Consider the following 18798-nt stretch of genomic DNA (forward strand, 5'->3'; position numbering starts at 1 on the left):
ATAGGGAGTGGAGGGTGCGTTTGCAGAAAGTGGAAATTCTGCAAAGATAATGTATTACTTGTTGGCAATTGGCAACCCCTCCAGCTATTATAGCTGTCCAGTGTATCAAATAAAGGCAAGGAATCAGAATCTGTCCCAGAATTGCATGCAAACATTTACACACTCCTGGCTGTGTTTAACTTTGTACCACCATATCAAGATTGGTCACCTTCTGTTCCTTAAGGATTTATTGGGGTGCCCAATTTCACAGGTGATATCTAAACTTTCAAAAGTACTTCAGCATTAATGCTGAGGAATGGACTTTATAAAACAGCCTTCCCTAACTTTGGGTGGTAATCTCCAGTTTGCCAGACTTCAACTTCCTCCTATCGTTAGCCTGGCATACAATTGATAGAGTTGGAAAACTTCAGCTTGAGCAAGCCTATTGTAAATTTAAAAATAATGGCAATGGTTGGGAGAGGGAAGAAACTCATTTACCTAGTTTTGGCATTGCACAAATTTGATTTTCTTCTTTATGGCTTAATGTGAATTTAGCTACTGTAACTTGTGTCCAATTGTACCTCATTAATTGATTGATAAACCAAATTATGGTTTATTATGTGAGAATCTCTTCAGTGATTTCTGAAGACAACCATCAAGGATAATATTGCATTAGTAAAATGTTTATCGGCCCCAGTCCCTCACACGTATTCCTTTCTGATCTCAGAATGTGACAAAGAGATTGCCTCCAATTTGTAGATACCAGTTTGAAGAGATTCCTGCCTGATAATCTGCATAGCTGTGAAATATTATGTATGAGTGATCATACGACAGATTTTCTTTTATTTTGGAAGTTATTATTCCATTTTTAATCATTATACTTTTTCTACTTTCCAAACAACCACCTGACTCTGCACCACCGTTTCCTAGTGAATTAAATTATAAACTTTCGCAGTTTTTAAGGATTGTTTCTCAGCATAAATATGGCAAGAACAATCAACTTTCTGCTACTGTGAAGCTTTGTCTCCAGGACCTTTAAATAGCAATAGCAATAGCACTTACACTTATATACTGCTTCACAGTGCTTTATAGCACTCTGTAAGCGGTTTATAGAGTCAGCCCATTGCCCCCAACAATCTGGGTCGTTTTTCTGACCTCAGAAGGATGAATGGCTAATAAACCTTGAGCCTGTTAGGATCAAACTCCTGGCTGTGTTCAGTCATTGCTGGTTGCACCCACTCCCTCACATCCATCCAGTCGCATTGACCCAGCTGTGTTCACCCGGTTGTGCCCACCCATCCATACTGACCTGGCCACTTTGGGTCATTCTAGATCCTCAGGAAAATCCTAAAGAAAAATGAAATAAATGAGGTGTGACATAAAATAGAAGAAAAGGAGGGGAGACTGACAAAGACCCACAAATATGTGTGATTCAGAAGAATGATCTTACTTTCTTTTTTTGTGTGACTTTGAATCAGTCTCGACTCCTGGCGACTGGTAATATTTTTAAAAGGGTCTAAGAGAACTCACAGCAGCCAGGTCAATGTGGCTGGGTGGACGTGCGCAACCAGGTGAATGCAGATGGGTTGACAAGGCTGGGTGGGCATGGGGACTGGGTGCAGCTAACTCCATGGCGCTCACTCAGTGCGGCCAGGGACGAGTGGGTGTGGCTGAGTAGGGTGGGTGTAGCTGGGTCGCACCAGCTTTTTAAGCACAAATCATCATGCATGTTGTGATTCAGGGTCAGCCTGTGGGTTTGGCAGTTGGGTCGGACGACTCAGAGGAGGAGGAGGGGGGTGTTGAAGAGCTTGCTGAGAATAATATTGAGGCTCCACAGAGCCCTCAGCCAGGCCCCTCCCACCTGGTCACGACGCAGACCCAGCTGTGTGAGCCTGACAGCGTGGATGAAGATGACCCACAGCTGGCCTTGTTCAAGGACGCCTGACGCAGGAGGCAGTCAATCAGGAGTAAACAGAGGAAGGCAATGGGGCACCTCGGAAGGAGGCAGAGAGAAGCCACGCCCTGAACTGTATAAAAGGGGAATGCGTGGGAGGGCTGGTTTGCTGAAGGCAACCGCTTGAATAGCTCCTGTTTCATGGTTCGTGTCTTGTTCTGTTTGCTTTTGTATCCATAAATTTGGCAGGCTTAGTTCCAGCCTCTTGCCTTCTTGTAAAAGGGGTTGTCCCTGCCTTTTCTGCAGTGCCGGTAGCAGGCTGGTACAGAACAATGCATGTGTACACATACCCACATAAAAAAATTGTTTTACAAATGGGTTCCTATTAACCATTTATTTCCTCTCCCCATTAATGTCTGTAAATATCTTGCAATAGGCATTAGGATATGATTAGCTCTAAACCTCTAGCCACTGACATGTGCTGCATAACATGAGTATGTTACCTAATGTCTTTCCTTAACTTACATGGCTAAATGTTAAAAATAAAATCTGCAACTTTGGACTTAACTGTTCCTTTCCCTTATTTTAGTAGTAGGTGTTCCCCATAATACTGAATATGAGTGCTTTAACCTGCGAGAGTTCTATCATTGGGAAAAATCATTCTTGAAAATTAATCTGAATGCACATATATATGAAAATTTGAATATGTATGCAAATAGATGATGTATAAAAAGAGCAGTTAGGCCAAAGTTGAAATTCTGAAGTGGATATGACTCAGTGAAGATGGTAAGAAAGTATAATCTAAATAATTCTGGATCGTACATGTTTGTATCAATAGCATTGTTTAAATAGCTGTTTCTAGGGTATCCTCTAAACTAATAATATGATATTTCAGTGAAATATCTTGTAGGATTCATTTAGTAAATATTTTCCGTTTTGAAGAACACACTATCTCTGCTTATTCTGGACAGTGTAATAGGTTACTATAATATTAATAACACATTCAAGGGGGAAACTGTCGCAAGTCAGTGCTACAGCATTTGGATAACAGATTTTTCATTTAGGATTCCAGAAATAAAAACACTTAGAGAGTTCACAGCTTAATCTTGTCTTTATATTTTTTCTGAGTTAATTTTTTTTTAAAAACACACTTATCATGACCCCTAGCTCAAGTGAACATTAGTATATAAGCTACACATCACCAAAACATATTCACAAAAATTCCAAAGCACTCACCAGATCTAGAAACTAAAGAACAAAGAGCAGTGTTACAAATAAGACCATATATTTGCTTGCTAATCACCTGTGTATAATTCTTTGCATTTCCTGCAGTTGCAATAAACATATATTTGTCTTTGAGATGTTTATTTTCAAACAGGAACAAGTTATTAGAGACATTGCCATGATTCATTTTTACCAGATTTTGAAGTAGCATCCTATTCCTTTGTGCTATGAAAAATAAAATATGATTGACAATTACACTTTTAGAGTGAAGATATTGAAAAGGTTTACTATTATATTATGTTGTGTGGGTTAGCAGCAATTTCTTTTTCCCTTAGTCAAATTAGCCAAACCAATAGACAGGAATTGTCAGGGCTATACTTTTAAAAATATCTCAGGAGCATAAATTACCTGTTTCCTATTTATACAAATGAGATGTTTCTAGCCCTCTTTGTAGTGAATGTATACTTTAAAGCATGCAAAATAAATGTGAATGTTTTGATCAAAAAGCTTTAGTTTCTACAATCCACCTTCATGGTTTTCCAGTTTTATTTTTCTAATGCAGCTCCTCATAGCCGTAATAGTTTCACTATGCCTTGCTCAACATTTAATGTTGGACTAAATCCTGAATATATATGCAAATAAAGATTAGTCATTTGAATTTTTGATTTTTTTTTACTGTGAGCATTAAATGTTGTGCTTTTTATCCATATAAATCAATCTATGAGCCAAATCTTCAAGAAAAGATCTCTAATATTCTGTGCAGATATTTCTGCATCTAGAAATGGGACCGTAACAGACAATTTGCAGGTGTTCCAGAAAAAAGCATCAGAAAATATTACATAGCATGGAGAATTATAAGGTTTATCAAAGGACCCATTTCTGAAAGGCCACCAAATAATTGCAGTTACTTGAATGAGCACGGTCACTAAAAATAGAAGAGCTACAGTCCAATTACATTTTGTAAAACTTTGATATGTAACTTTACTGAAAAACAAAACTGCTACAAAATCTTAAAAAGGCTATGACTTTGAAGCAGTCAGAAACACCAACAGAAATTTCCCTATGGTGCTCTATAAAAGGATGAGTTGCATCTATGCTTTATTCCAGTAGGCATGATATAAATCAGGAGGAAGCCAAAATTATTTTATCAGAGATGCCGCTTCCTGAATGTGCATTCTAGGCATCCGAACCCAGTTGGAGTCAGCATGAGGGAGACAATTGTGTTTTCATTACTATCCTTGGTTCACTTTCAGCTGGATATATGGGGTCAATGTCAGAAAAATGAAGGTTAAGGATTATCTAGATATAGTGTGAAGAATAACTCTTTGGAAGGTTTTCTGTTTCAGGAAAATAATAATTTAATTATTTAGGAAGGGAAAGAAAAAATAATGTATAGCTCGCAATGTTGAAATGTATCAGACAGGCTGTTTAAGATTAAAAAAATTAATAGTCTTTAAAGATTTTCCCAAACCAAGAGGGCAGCAGGAAATTACACACAGACCACCATTTCTCTTGATGATGCTGTTACTAGATGCATTAGAATTTCACTCAGAAAGAGTAAAATCCCCAAACGTTTAATTTTGGGTAGTGTGAAATCCCACTGCTCACACAGGCCCAAAAAGATTCTTATCTTTGAGACCAGAAAAGAGGAATACACATGAAGCTTTTTCCTTAGTCTCTTATTTAATCAAAATAGATTTTGTTAACTGCATAGTGGGGTGCTTATCCCATTCTAATGTAATAAACATACATAAATTCTTAATATAATCTTTAAAATGCTCAGCTTCCCTGATGATGGAACAGTGAAAATGGCTCACTATTATTGCAAGGGATTCCTTTATTCAGCTGTGTCCCTAATTGAACATTTTTGTTTTAAATAATCAACTGCAAGTATTAGAAATACAAATTTTTAAAGTAAGAATTTTCCTTATGACTAAAATTTAGTTGTGCTCCAATTTGCTTCCACTGTGAATATACAATTCACATTTCCAAGTTAGTATTCATTCCAAAGCAAATTTCATTTTAGATATGTGAGAATTACATATTCAATCAATCCTTTAATGTTTTGAAGAGAAAGAGAAAACACAAGGTGGAATATTTAGTGCCAATGGACAACAAAACCTGGGGATTCAACAGAAAGTTTTTTTCAATTCATGCGGGGTAAAGTTGAAAGGAAAAAAGTCTTCCTTTTGCGGCCACTTTCATGGCAATGAATGATTTATCTTCATTCTATCCGAATAGTTCAATTTCAGCTTTTTCTTTAGAATGGAAACTTTGTCTATGAAAACATACTTTATACATCCAAGATTATCTGGCCAGTATTTGGTTTGTTCGGAAACAAACAGCACTAAAATATTTGGGGAAAACAGCAGGAAGGAACATACAAGCAAAGTTGCACTAGCCACATCTTACCCTACTTAAAACTCCGCCCAGGGGGCAGAGGGAAACAATCACACATGCACAAACACGGAGGGCATTCAGGAGAGAAAACATTGTTTTGAAAACCAATGTCTCAGGCTGTACTTCCTTGATGATAGGGAATCTGGATAATAGATTATATGTAGGATGAAAAAACATAGACAGAAACCAGCTGCCCAAATATTCTGTCTTCCCATCAACCTATGATCCACTGAGACTGCTACTAGGGATTGTACTGGGCCAATTACTACTCTAGCAACATAAACATTTAGTTTTCTGGAATTTCACACTTAAAAAAACTTTGCCAACTGAATTAAGCTCTTATTTTCCAATACCCCCAGTTAGTGATGGTGGCTGCCTAGTGACCCTATCATGGGATTACTTAGAAATACAGAACAAGTTTATTTTTCTCTCTAAATCGGCACAAAACCCCTTCAATTTTCTTTTCCACTATTTTCTCTTCCTACATAAACTGGGCTTCCAACTTAAAAGCTGAAATGTGGAGTCATAACATCCATTATTTTATTAGTACCTTTCCAGTTAGGTGGGAGAATACATAAATGTTGGTTCATTCACAAATGATTCAACTAGGTTTGTAGGAAGAATAAGATTTTTTTTGCAAGCATTTATTTAATATAGATATAGGAAAAATGTAGGGAGATATAGGCAACCCTGTAGTTTCTGTAGCTTTTTGTACTGTACCTTCCTTAAATATGGCATCCATTGAAAGAAGAAAACTGATGATCAATAAACCTCTCCACTTAAGCAATATTAGACTTACAAAATAAAACTTACATTTTCATTTACTAGCATCTCCCAGACTAACATTTAATACAGATAAATAAATGAAAAGCTCTTAATTGAAATGGTTTTAAACTCCCATTATGACCACCTAGTACTTTCTGGCCACCTGGGCCTTCATTTGGCATTCACCTGGCAGTTCTTTGCAGTCCAAGGCCATCTTACAGTGAAAGAGAGGGACCATTTATACAAGTCTCAAAATTTAAGAGGCCTCAGCCCGCTGTTCCTCTTTTACTTGCACATCAAAAGGGATCTCCCAGTTGAATGAATGATGGTAATGATTTTTCTGCTTAAGAGCAAAGCAAGAAATTCTGACATGTTAAATATATTTATAGGAAGTCTGCACAGGGGATTGAGGGGACTCAGTGTGAAGAGGGAAAGTGTGCACATCAGTCATTCAATAAAGATAAAAGAAATCATTGATATAGCAGCACTCAAGCAGTCAGCGGTGTTGAGAAGAACTTGTTTGAGATCAACTGCATTAGAACTTTGTTCCAAAAGCGTCTGAGAGCCTCTGTCTCTTCAGCAATATCTGTTTTGAGGATAAATCTTTTGCCCTGGGATTGGCAGATCTTTTAAGTATTGCAGCTCAGTCTGAGGAAAAGAAAGACAAGGAAATAATTGTTTGTAATTTATAATTTTGTAACTAGAACTTAATTTACATGCTTTACAAATTAAAGAGAACTACATTAAGTTTATTTGAATGAACATTTATAATTTTTTGTACATTTGTCATATTAATCATGGAACATGCAATGAATAGCTCTACAGAACTGGGAAAAAATACATTTTGGGGGGAGTGGTACTGAGTAGTTCTTTCTGCATTTATATGTAATGCCTAAAATATACTGAAACCTTTACATAACCTAAAATAAAAATCATGCATACAGCTGAACTTGCATGAAGTGAATGTACATACAGCTCTGTGAGTGTGATATAATTATGAAGTGTATACCTGAAACACAACACTTGGATTCTAATTGTCAGTGGTTTTTGAGAAGAAAAAGACTGATAAACCCACAACATAAATGAATAATTAAGAAAAGAAGTAAAACGAGACCACCAACTTGTGCTGCACTTATCCATCCTCTGTGCTGCAGTCAGAATGACAGGCTGACGCCTACACATTATTATCCTCTTCAAATAAAGGCTATATTGCAATACATAGAATTAATAGAGATTGTCAGTGAGTTGTGGTGGCACAGTGGCTAGAATGCAGTATTGTAGGCTACTTCTGCTGACTGCTGGCTGCCAACAGTTCAGAAGATCCAACTCTCACAGGCTCAAGGTTGACTCAGCCTTCCATTCTTCCAAGATCAGTAAAATGAGGGCCCAGATTGTTGGAGGCAATATGCTGACTCTGTAAACTGCTTAGAGCAGGGGTGTCAAACTGCCGGCCCGTGGGCCGGAGCATCACGGAGAAACCGCGCCCATCCCATTGCCGGCAATGGGAAAAAGTTCCGATACGTCGCGCGACGTCACATGACGTCGCGAGTTTGACATGTCTGGCTTAGAGGGCTCTAAAGCACTGTAAAGTTCTGTTGCTATTGTTATTGCTTTATATAACTGATATATTAGACTCCATTTTTCCATCTATGAAGATTTGAAAGTCATAACACTATATAAGCTATTCTTCATCACGATCTCTGTGATTCACACAGATGGGTAACAACTTTTTATCTAAAAAGCCACACTTGATTGTGAACACATTGGAGATAGCTTTCCTTTCCTGAACAAGCATTCTTGTTCAAACCAAACCATTCTCATATGTTTGCCCAGAAGGAGACCACTCTAAGGTGTATGGTTAAAGCAGCTGGTCTTGTGGTAAAAAAATATCTTATCAATGAACTAACAAAAGAAACTAATGGCTTCAATTCATCTAATTTGAGAAAGCCTTGTTGATACCAAGAAACCCTGACAAATTTGGTCCACATAGTATGGGTTAGACAAAAGAAAAAAGATCCTAAAGCATATCCAAATGACTTAGTTCCTTTTCAACTAATTGCTCTGTTCAGGGCAGAGGGAGGGAAGTACTAGACCAGGGGTAGGCAACCTCAGCTCTTTTATGACTCATGGACTTCAACTCCCAGAATTCCTGAGCCAGCATGGCTGGCTCAGGAATTCTGGGAGTTAAAGTCCATGAGTAATAAAAGAGCCGAGGTTGCCTACCCCTGTACTAGACTGACATATCAAAAAGTTTGAGAAGTAAGGAAACACCTAGCTGTAAAATGCAACAATGTATCAGAGGCAGCTCATCACAACCCACAAGACAAAGTTTAATGGTTTTGCATGTGAAAGGGATGCCAATTAGAAATCCTGTCTTAACAATAAACATAAAAGGCACAAAGCCACTGGCGTGAAGGCCTTTCCATTACACCCATCAAAATCGGAGAAAAGTTCCATACTAGAATGAAACTGGAGGGAATGAAAAATTTGAACAACCTTTAAAGAAATATCTAACAGTGGAATATGTGGAAAGTGACAGTCTTTGAAATGGGCCTCTAGAAGAAGCTACAAGGCTAGCGCTGGGAGAAGAGTGGAGGAGATAGGAAGAAATCTAGAAGGAAACAAGCAGGTTTATGCCTTAATAGCCCCAAAGTTTGAGAATCATTAACATTATAGTTCTTTGAATTTCTATGGTTTTCAAGTTTCTATACTAAATTCATAATCTAGTGCAGGGGTCTTCAAACTTGGCCCTTTTATGACTTGTGGACTTCAACTCCCAGAATTCCTCAGCCAGCATGCCTGGCTGAGGAATTCTGGGAGTTGAAGTCCACAAGTCATAAAAGGGCCAAGTTTGAAGACCCCTGATCTAGTGGTATTTGAGAACTCTGCCTCTGTGATGCTCCCAAGTGGATACTGAAGGTTCAGATGTTAAGATAGGTTACTGTGTTACCCTTTCTGCACGTGAATTAGGGTATGGTGTGCATGGTGACAATGGAATTCTACTTAGGTCCCAAGGAGGGAAAAAAGCAAACCAAGAATGAAGGAATGATATAAAGGTACAATCCATAAAGCATCTTCATCAAGACAAAGGAAAGAAAACAGTAGAATGGGATAAAACAAAGACATCTGACCCACAGAACTGAAAGTGATGAACTAGAACTGATGCTGGCCCTAGTGGAATTCTCAGTATTCTATCTGTTCTGGGCTGCAAACATTTCTATGTTTGCCTGTTCCCACAGTGAAGCAAGATGACAATCACAGTTGGTTGCAGATGCTAGTCAGGAGAGAGGAGGTGACTGACTCAATGAATCTGTTAAAATATCCTGCCCAGAAGATGAGCTGTGATGAGATACATTTTGATTCTATTGTAGTTCTAAATGAGAACCAACAACTGTGTGAGGGATTTTCTAATGTCCTATTTATTCAGGTACCATGTAACCGAATGTAACTTGTTTAATGTAATTTGCACTGTCTGGTGTCTGTGGAAAGGCTCCAAAGTCTTGCACACTGCCAGGAGCTATAGAAAGGTGATATAAGAGTTTCTGCCTTTGGGGTATCTGCATTTCCTGGATCTGAATAAAGCAATAGTGAGCTATCAAACCATTGCAGGCATTGGTAGTTAGTATATTCATTAGTGGTAAAAAAGACATGTCCATTGCTAAGTTGTCTATCTACCCTCCTATGGAGCCATGAATATTGGTTGGCATGGTAAGTATTTACAAGAAAAAAGGACATTGTTAAACTCTTCCAAGAAAAAGCAACATGGGTTGCTCAGCAGGAGAAAAACACTGCCAGTTTCATTGGTAATTGTGCATCTAAAACTATGGATGACACTATCACCCTTCATCAGCATGCCTGGCTCTACTCCACAGGTCTCATGCAGAAAGCAAGGGCATGCATTAAAGACCTGCTGTTTGACAGAGAAGGACCCTTAGTAGTAAAACTGACAATATCCTCAATTAGATTCAAAAACTGGTTTACTGTTTAGTGCACGAGCCTGGTTCTCAGGGTGTGTGTGTGTGTGTTCATTAAAGGAAGATATGCACGCTACTTCCTAAAGGCGCATTGAGAGGTTTCCACACTTTAAACTGAAATATGAATTTTACGATATATTACTATACTGAAGAGAAAAATGGTGTATCGGTTTTGATCTTTGGAGTGTGAATTATTTCCTATCAGTCCAAAAATTCCATAAGGTTTCTCATTCTTCCCCTCCTTGTAAAGGGACACTATTTTTCACCAATGGATTTAAAAAAATGCCTATTTGATTTTTTCATTGTTTTCTGAGTTTTAAAGTGAGGACACAAGCTTACTGGCTTTCCTTTGGATTAGGTATTACCCTTCACATGGTTCTCTAAATCTACAGCTGTCATAATAGCTCATTTGAGATTCTCTGGAATAAAATATTATCTTTACATTTTGTTTTGCTGTTTTTGACGCATAGTGGCACCATTGTTTACGGGTGTATGTGTTGTTCTTGACCTATTATCTGATGTTAACTTCTTGTCAACATAGAAAATTATTATTCTCTGTTGTTAAATGCTTCAGATCATCTGGCACCTTGCATATTGCATTTATTCCATACCATTGCTCAAACATATGACTCTGATTATATCATATGATATCTGTGGATAGTCTCAAAAGGAGGAGCTTTTATATATAAAATATATAGATTTATATTTATATATAAAATATCTAGCTATAAAAGCTATAGAAGGTAGACATACCAATTACTGATCTTTGGTTGTCCATACACCAAAGATCAGAAGGTAGATACAATCTTGGATAACTATAGAGTTGAAAGCCAAATATAATAGAGGTACTAATCAAAATACTCCTGAATCATGAAGATCCTTTAAGTATATGGGGTCTGGACTATAATGGCCTGAGGTCAAGCCTGACATCTTGGAACCAAGAAAGGACGTTACAACATGCCTTTACATTGCAGAATGGTTACAGAGGCATGACTGAAAGTTAAGACAGGTGGAAGTTTCCCACTTTATCTCCCTTTCTGGGACATTCTATCACAGACCTTGTGTTCTTACTATCACACATACCTTGGATGCCAGTTTATATCCAAGGTTATAGGATAAATCACTATGAACGACGCATCTTGTCTTCCTATTTTGAACCTCAGAGCTATTAAAAAGTTACTTTTTATAAATGATACTGAGGAAATTCTCTTGATATTAACTCCTGAGGGTCTCTACGGGTTACCAAGCGACTTCTCTTGGTATTAATTGAAGAACTGTATGGGCTGTTCAATGAGGCTATATAAACTGACATTAATCAACAAGATAACTGACAGCCTAGATCTATGGGTTGTTTGAATGATATGTACAGCATAGTTTCTGCTGAATCAACTGCAGTATGAGTTAAGTCTCACAGAAATGCCTTTAAGTGGAAAGAGATTTTTTCTTTTTTTAAAAAAACAAGTTTTATTAAATTTTCCAGTTTTACATCCAAATATTTAAGAAGCAGTATGGTGATTGGGTAATCAATAGTCCCAATAACAAAATCTTTTGTACATGTCTCAGGTTACATCATCAAAAATTCCCCATTTCCCTTAATTACTATATCACATTCAAGTTAGTACATTTCTAATTATAACACGATCAGTTAAAATATTCATCAATATATTTTTACTTATACATATCCATGTCCTGTTTTTAAATTTTACCTAATTTCAATTATGGTGTTCCAATTTGGCCTTTAAGGTCCATAATAATTAGATTTCGGGTAACTCAAATTTCCCTTATTTTATTACATAATAGCTGTCATATTTATAATACACAAATTGCTTACTTAAATACATTATTTTATTTCACAGATATATTCTATTTCTCATCCTAGTACCTCATCACTTACTAATAAAGTATCATTTAATGTCTCAATCCATAATTCAAAACTATATTCTAATAGCTAATTTTCATTTCCCTTGTAAATCTAAGTCCTAAATATTAAATCAATTAATATCTTTTAAAGTCTCCCTTAAGCCCATTAAGTGAAGTTTTAGGCTCTTCCATTATGAATAAAAAAAAATCCCATTTTTCAAGTCTAACTCTGGCTTTCTTTTTGTGCCAAGCAGGCTTCCATACCAGTGCCTCAAGTGGATCTCCCTTCATTCCTAAACATGTTATTTGAATCAAGGGAGATCATCCAGTTGTGAATTTTTCAAAGGAACTGGCCACTTTGTAATCATTGAATTGTTGCCCTAATAGTTCAAATCTCCATGTTTGGTTTAATATATTTGTCGTCAGTTCAATCTGGTCTTCTTCTTCTTCTGGCTTGGGTAAGAAGTCATGTCCAATGTTGTGGTTGTTGTTTGGTTGTCTAGATTCTCAATATGCTGTATTTGTTGATCTTTAGCACCCTTCATCTTAGTGATGCTTTCTTCAGTTTCTGTTGCTTTTTGAATTGTATAGTTTTTAGTTGAAATCAAGGTTTGGATATCAAAGTTCTCAGTGGATTGTACTTGTTCTTTAAAGTCCTCTGTTTTGATATTAATTTCTTCCTCTTCTGTTGCTTTTGGGATTGTAAGTTCATCAGTTGAAATCAGGGCTTCATTTTGTAAATTTAGGCTGGCACCTTTGTCTTTCAGTGTGGAATTCATTAGCTCAGTAGCTTCAAGGATTTTTTCAAGTATAAGCTCATAGTTAAGTTGTGGTAGTATTCTTCCATTTCTAAGGTATTTACAGATAGTCCTGTAGGGGAGGCTATTTTTGATAGAAGTCAGTGAATGTCCACCTCCACTATTCCTAGAAATTGTTTTCACTGCCCAGCTGTTTCAGGTTCTTATCTTTTTCAGATAGTACCAAGGAGAAATCTAGGCTGTAAGCAGGTCTCATAGTCAAAAAAGGTTCACTTGCTATACCAGGCATCGCCACAGGATGTCCCCAATAGCATGTAGTCTTTTTTCCAAACTCATGTTAGGCTTTTATCCAGTTTTTTTTAAAAAAATTCCCAGCTTAACAAATAGATAAGGTAATAGGTCTCCGTAGAAATAGGAACTTTTTGGTACTCTAAATATCCAAAAGGTGCAAGTCCAATTATTTAGTTGTTTAGTTTACTTATTCTTTTCTTTTCTTTTTGAAGCTTTAATTCCCTAGGTAGGCAAACACCACCATTCCGGGGTGGGGGGGGAAAAGAAAATTTAAAAACGCTCCCACAGGAAAGTAGTTGGGGATAAAAGAAAGGTAAGGTAAGGTCTCACCCAATTCCTCCGCATTGCTTACGTCGTGCTTGGTAGTGATTTTGCCTTTCGGCTGGTGATGGCTTAGTGATCAGCCATATTGACGGCCGATCTTTTCTTCACTGGTCCAAAGGAGCTGCTCCAGATCAAACGGAGGGGCTGCTGCCCCTCCGCGATCAATTGGAGGTCCTCCTCACGGTCGTCGCCCCTCCAGGGTGACTGTTGACCCTTTTCAGGGTCTCCCAACGGAGGAAAACCAGGCGGCGGAGAGAACACTCTCCCTGCATGTCCGCTGGCGCCGTGATCGCAAAACCGGAAGCCTGGAAAAAGATGTTTCTGCAGGCCTGCCATGAAAGTGATGGCAGAATTTCACAACATGCCTTTGCTGAAACAGATTAGGCAAACAAAGTGCTTCCCTATGGCTGATAATCTAAATTTGCAAAATACTGCACAAATGGCCATTCATATAAGATTAAAGTACATTTAAGTTGAAGTAGGCAGTTCCTTGGTTTAGAACCCCTTTTTTGTTATTGCTATAGTGGTTGAAAGAGAACGGATGGCCATAGAGGTAGATATATTAAAGATGGTCAGAAGTCCTTCCAAAATCCTGAAAATCACAGAGATCACAGTGAAGAATCACACATATGCTATATAGAGATTTTGGTGTATGGAACACAGATTACAATTCTAATAATCTGTACAACTACCTTTGTGTTACCTTAATACTCTTAGGTTCTTGATCTGAGGCATATCCCCTCCCCCTATTCCTTTATACATTCCAATTGAGAACTGTTGCTATGGAAAAAAATATTATGGCAAACAAGGGTAGTACATTATCCATTTATTAACCACCTGGTTAGATTTTTGTTAGACAGAAATTTCACTGAGAAATAGGATGGCTGATTGGAAAAAGTGATTAATAAGATGACCATAGCCATCTTTAGAGTTCAGGAATACTCTCATTTCAGGAATTAAATCCTTAAGATGCTATAAGCTACATGACTATTTATATTCCTGGCCTCCCCATTACATGGTGCCTGATGCCACTTATGAGTTCTTTTGTCTTTACCTTTGCAACTGTAATCTAGAGTATAGGGCCATTTATCTGGATATGTAAGTATATGTTCTGGATGGGGAGCGGTTCAATTCTGCTTGCGTAGCTGGATCATTCAGGAAGTCCCAGAGAAGGATAGTATCATCATGTGAGCTGCTGACAATTTGAAATTCATCAAACTGGAGTCGAAAAACTCTTCCAGAATGTTCCTAGAGAGAGGAAAGACAACCCAAAGTCAAACTTTTCTAGTTATTGGATAAGAATAAAACATATTTTGTATTTATTCTATATTTCTAAAGGAAACACATATTTGAAAAGTAGTTTCATTACTGCTAATAGATGGCCCAAAACATGGTTCATAACTTCACTACCCCTGAAGCTGTAACACTCCTCCCACCTTGCCGCTCTCTCAAGCCTGGAAGCTGAGCTACTGCTGGTTTTTGTAAAGAATCTTATGGGGAATCCTGTTATCAGGTGAGGAGGCCTGTAAAAGTAAAAGGAATGCTAGATACTAGATATAACAGCATATTGCAAACACTAAAAGTAATACCAAATGTGTACTTTGTCCCTTTGTGAGGGTGTGCTTTTCACACACATCTTACACAGCAAATATTATCAACTGTAAATGCATAAAATACAAATTAGCATGATGTGACCTTAGGCACGTGTACATTCAGTGCATACTCTTTTTTCTTGAGATTCAGGATGCATTTATACAAGCAGTTAGTTTTCATTTTCAAAAACATTCTAAACACTTTGCAGACAGCAGGACAAAAGAGCATACACAGAATGCACATCCTTTTTTAAATTCATCAAGCTATTAATCTGCTCGTCTTTCCCCTCCCAAAGTGTTAACGCTCAGCTATCTGAATATTAATATTCATTGCTTTGTTTGCGGCTTTTAGCTTGTGGAAACGTCAGAATACATTTTAAAATAGTACCGCTGGATGCCGGATGGCCTGCTAAGCACACCGTGCGGGCTCTTCTGCAGTGCTGATGCAGTCTATGGTGGATTGTGCTGCAAAAGCATGTTTGCACTTAGTGGTTTGACCTGTTTGCTGCAATTCTTGTGTGTCTTTAGCACTTTTGTTTGCCAAGCAAGGTAGTGTGCATGACTGCTCTTTTTGTTCTGTTACAATGTAAATGGGGCCCTGGTACTTCCCAGGGCGTGGCCTCTCTCCTGGGCAGCAACTCCACCAGGCAAAAAGTAGAATACCTTTTTATTTGTTTCTGGCAGCCAGCTGATAGCAGGCTGTCAAAACAGGTACATCTGCCAGACGAACTATTGGGGTAGAAATTCATATTTGTCATTTCATGCAAGGTTAGGTTTAGATGACAATTTAGATTAAGATGAAGTTTATCTTAAAACATTTTTGAAAATTACCCCATTTGTGTCAATGGGTTGACTGGAATTCGGTTTTTTTTTCATCATGTCCTATTGCCCAGAAGGATATAACTGATTTGAAAAGGTCTCTATAATCTTTTTCTTTTTAATATTAAGCAAAAACACTGATCTAGCCTAGTAAACTTTCCTTACTTTTCTTTCAATTATTATATACCAAGGACAAAAAATGAAATACGTACATTTGAACCTGAGTTCAAGGAAGGCACAAGGCAACATATGGAAAAAAATAATCAAATTGCTTTCATAACGGGAAATTTCAGAAATATTTAATATTTCCCCTTTGCCAATCTTTTTCCAAGTTAGTTTGCTGGTAGCACCAAGCATGAATTGCTACATCTTCTCTGTTCAGTGATTCTAGATGAAATTAAGAGAGCCAAGAGGCTTGTTTCTATGACTGAAATGCTCAAAATGTATCAATGTGTTTTTTTTAACGAAACACAGAACACTGAACTGGTTCGGGTTTTGTTCTTTTGAACCACAGCCACAGAAAACAATCTTACAAAATGTAAAACATATTTCCATTTTTCATATATCCATATTTAGTATGTTGAGAGAATATTGTTATTCTATTTCTGCATTTTATTATTCCTGCATGATTTCATTAGCGTTTCTGTTTTTCCAACATATACTATTGAAATCAAGTTACCATCTTTTCTTGGCTAGCAATTCATTTTCTGCTAAACATGTCAAAATATTGAAAGTATTAAGAAAGAATTTGAACCACACTATAATAACTGTGTTAACTCCTGCTGTTGCTAAAATCTTGGCCCTTTCATTGGTCTCATTCAAGAAAGCATTTGTTATATTCTTGTGCAATGTACATTTTTATATGGACTATCCACACTGCCTAAAAATTGAACAAGAAAACAAAAACAAATACTTAGTTCTTTGGACAACACAAGTTTAATTCCAGATACTGAAGATAATAGAACAATGGCTAAGATATTTTCCCAAATTCTGTAAACATCTAAAACTTAAAATGTTTCTGCCTATCCTTCCTTGGATAAAAGTAGGAGACAACTTTAATGAAGCAATGAAATCTTAGGGTTTGTTTACCTTAGCAGCTTAGCCATGAGCAGCAGGATTCACAATTCAGTCTCAGCTGAAGTGTGAACATAATCACTCAAGGGTAATGGATACTGACTCCCCTAGCACCTCATTTATGCTTAATGAATTCTACTCTGCTTCCCACACATTTAAACCTCTCCATTAGAAGACAAAACAAAGTGGTTGTTTTTTCCACTTGCCTTCATCACTTGTAGATGATGAAAATATATTTAGGCATATTGGGCAAAAGCTACTGATTTGGCCTACTCTATGAAATCTGACTTCTGATAAAGTGGTTTACTTCTATACAACAATGGATATACATTATTCTCAACAGAGGAAGAAACTTCAGAAGAAGATGGGTCAGTTGATCTCACCACGTCGTCTGTAACAAATGAGCCAAACCTAAGCACAAGACCCAGGCTAGAATAATTGAATGAATGAACCTTTATTGTCAAAGTACAACCATGTTTACACTGAGATTGGCTGAGCCTCCCTTCGTGCCCCCACCCCCAACTCACAGTGAAAAAAACCTCCATCTTATTACATCATGTGAGCTAATTGCACAACACACTGGCCTCACAAGTCAATCATGCATAAAGCTTATAAAACTATTTCCCGTTCAAAAGCCTAACAGCCCATGGATAAAAGCTGTTCTTCAGCCTGTTGGTACGGCTGGCTATACTCCTGTATCTCCTATCCGATGGTAGGAGAGTAAAGAGGTACCATCCAGGGTGTGAGTCATCCCTGAGAATTTTCCTCACTCTTCCAAGGCAGTGAGCCCTGGTGATGTCATCCAGTGGTGTCAGGGGACAGCCCACAATGTCTTGTGCTGTGCTCCCCACCCTCTGTAATGCTTTCCTATCCGCGGCTGTCAGACCAGCATACCAAACCACAATACAGTACGAGAGGACGCTCTCTATAGTAGACCGGTAAAAGAGGGTCATTAGCTGTTGTTCTACCCTGTTCTTCTGCAAGACCCTGAGAAAGTGAAGTCTCTGTTGGGCCTTTCTGGCCACCTGGGTTGTATTAACTTTCCAGGTAAGATCTTCACAGAGGTAGACTCCCAGAAATTTAAAGGAGGAAACTCTCTCCACACAGTCCCCCGATATAAAGTGGGGCAGGTTCCTCCTTTTTCCTCCAGAAGTCTAGCACCATCTCTTTCGTCTTGCCGATGTTCAGGTGCAAGTTGTTGTTGCAACACCATAGTTTTTGTACCTCCCCCCTTACAACCATCTGCCCAGGACCTGATCTAGATTATACAGACACTCATTCTAGTTGTGTGGCACTGAACTAAATTATCAAAAAGCTGAAAATAACTATTATGTTCTAAAATAGGGTATTTTATACTAGCTCAATGTAAGTGGATGGTCTTTCGAGCCAAATCAGGTTTGATAAGCACCAACTAAGTAAAAAAAAAAAGTTACAGTCTTCAGTCTAGATCTTTCTATGTGGGAGTCCCATAATACTGGAAGCAACTATTGCTTATATGATTGGCCACTCTTGCAACTTGATTGTGGAAATTCTTTCATTTACAGGCATTTCATTCTGGATTCCAAATTTCACTCTTTCAAATTTCCTCTTTTGCTTCTGGGATTTGAAAAGTAATGTTCTTTTTGCATGCCAGGTTGTGGGCAATCTCTTCTATAATTAGGCCTTAAGTTATACAACAGTGCTTTTCCTCTGCTTAATTCCTAACCTCATTCCAGAATTGGACATGTGAGAACTACAAATATATATTTTATCTTTACTGTATGGAAGTCCCAAATTATGTCATGATGCCACTCTTCCACCTTGGTATTCTGCATCTTTTCCTCTTTATGCAGTGACGAATTCTA

At 37.7% G+C, this 18798-nt stretch overlaps 2 protein-coding genes across 8 annotated transcripts in view; both read right to left on the reverse strand.

Annotated features, from left to right (window-relative positions):
• Nucleotides 1-9918, reverse strand: part of LOC308668558 (solute carrier family 2, facilitated glucose transporter member 5-like) — a gene marked incomplete at both ends in the record, with an annotated part of 36202 nt that extends 26284 nt beyond the window's left edge. Inside the window, one exon of the mRNA XM_081328563.1 lies at nt 9694-9918. Coding sequence (XP_081184689.1) covers nt 9694-9918 — 225 coding nt within the window. The remainder of the gene's footprint in view (nt 1-9693) is intronic.
• BTRC (beta-transducin repeat containing E3 ubiquitin protein ligase) overlaps nt 2966-18798 on the reverse strand; it is a 169788-nt gene continuing 153955 nt past the window's right edge. For all 7 annotated transcript variants that reach the window (XM_081328167.1, XM_081328166.1, XM_081328164.1 and 4 more), the window contains 2 exons: nt 14524-14717; nt 2966-6910 (listed from right to left, as the gene is read on the reverse strand). In XM_081328167.1, the coding sequence (XP_081184293.1) occupies nt 14556-14717 (162 nt within the window). In that variant the 3' untranslated portion in view covers nt 2966-6910; nt 14524-14555. The remainder of the gene's footprint in view (nt 6911-14523; nt 14718-18798) is intronic.

The sequence above is a fragment of the Vipera berus genome, assembly GCF_964194415.1.
Source record: "Vipera berus genome assembly, chromosome: 5".
In the NCBI taxonomy this organism is placed as follows: Eukaryota; Metazoa; Chordata; class Lepidosauria; order Squamata; family Viperidae; genus Vipera; species Vipera berus.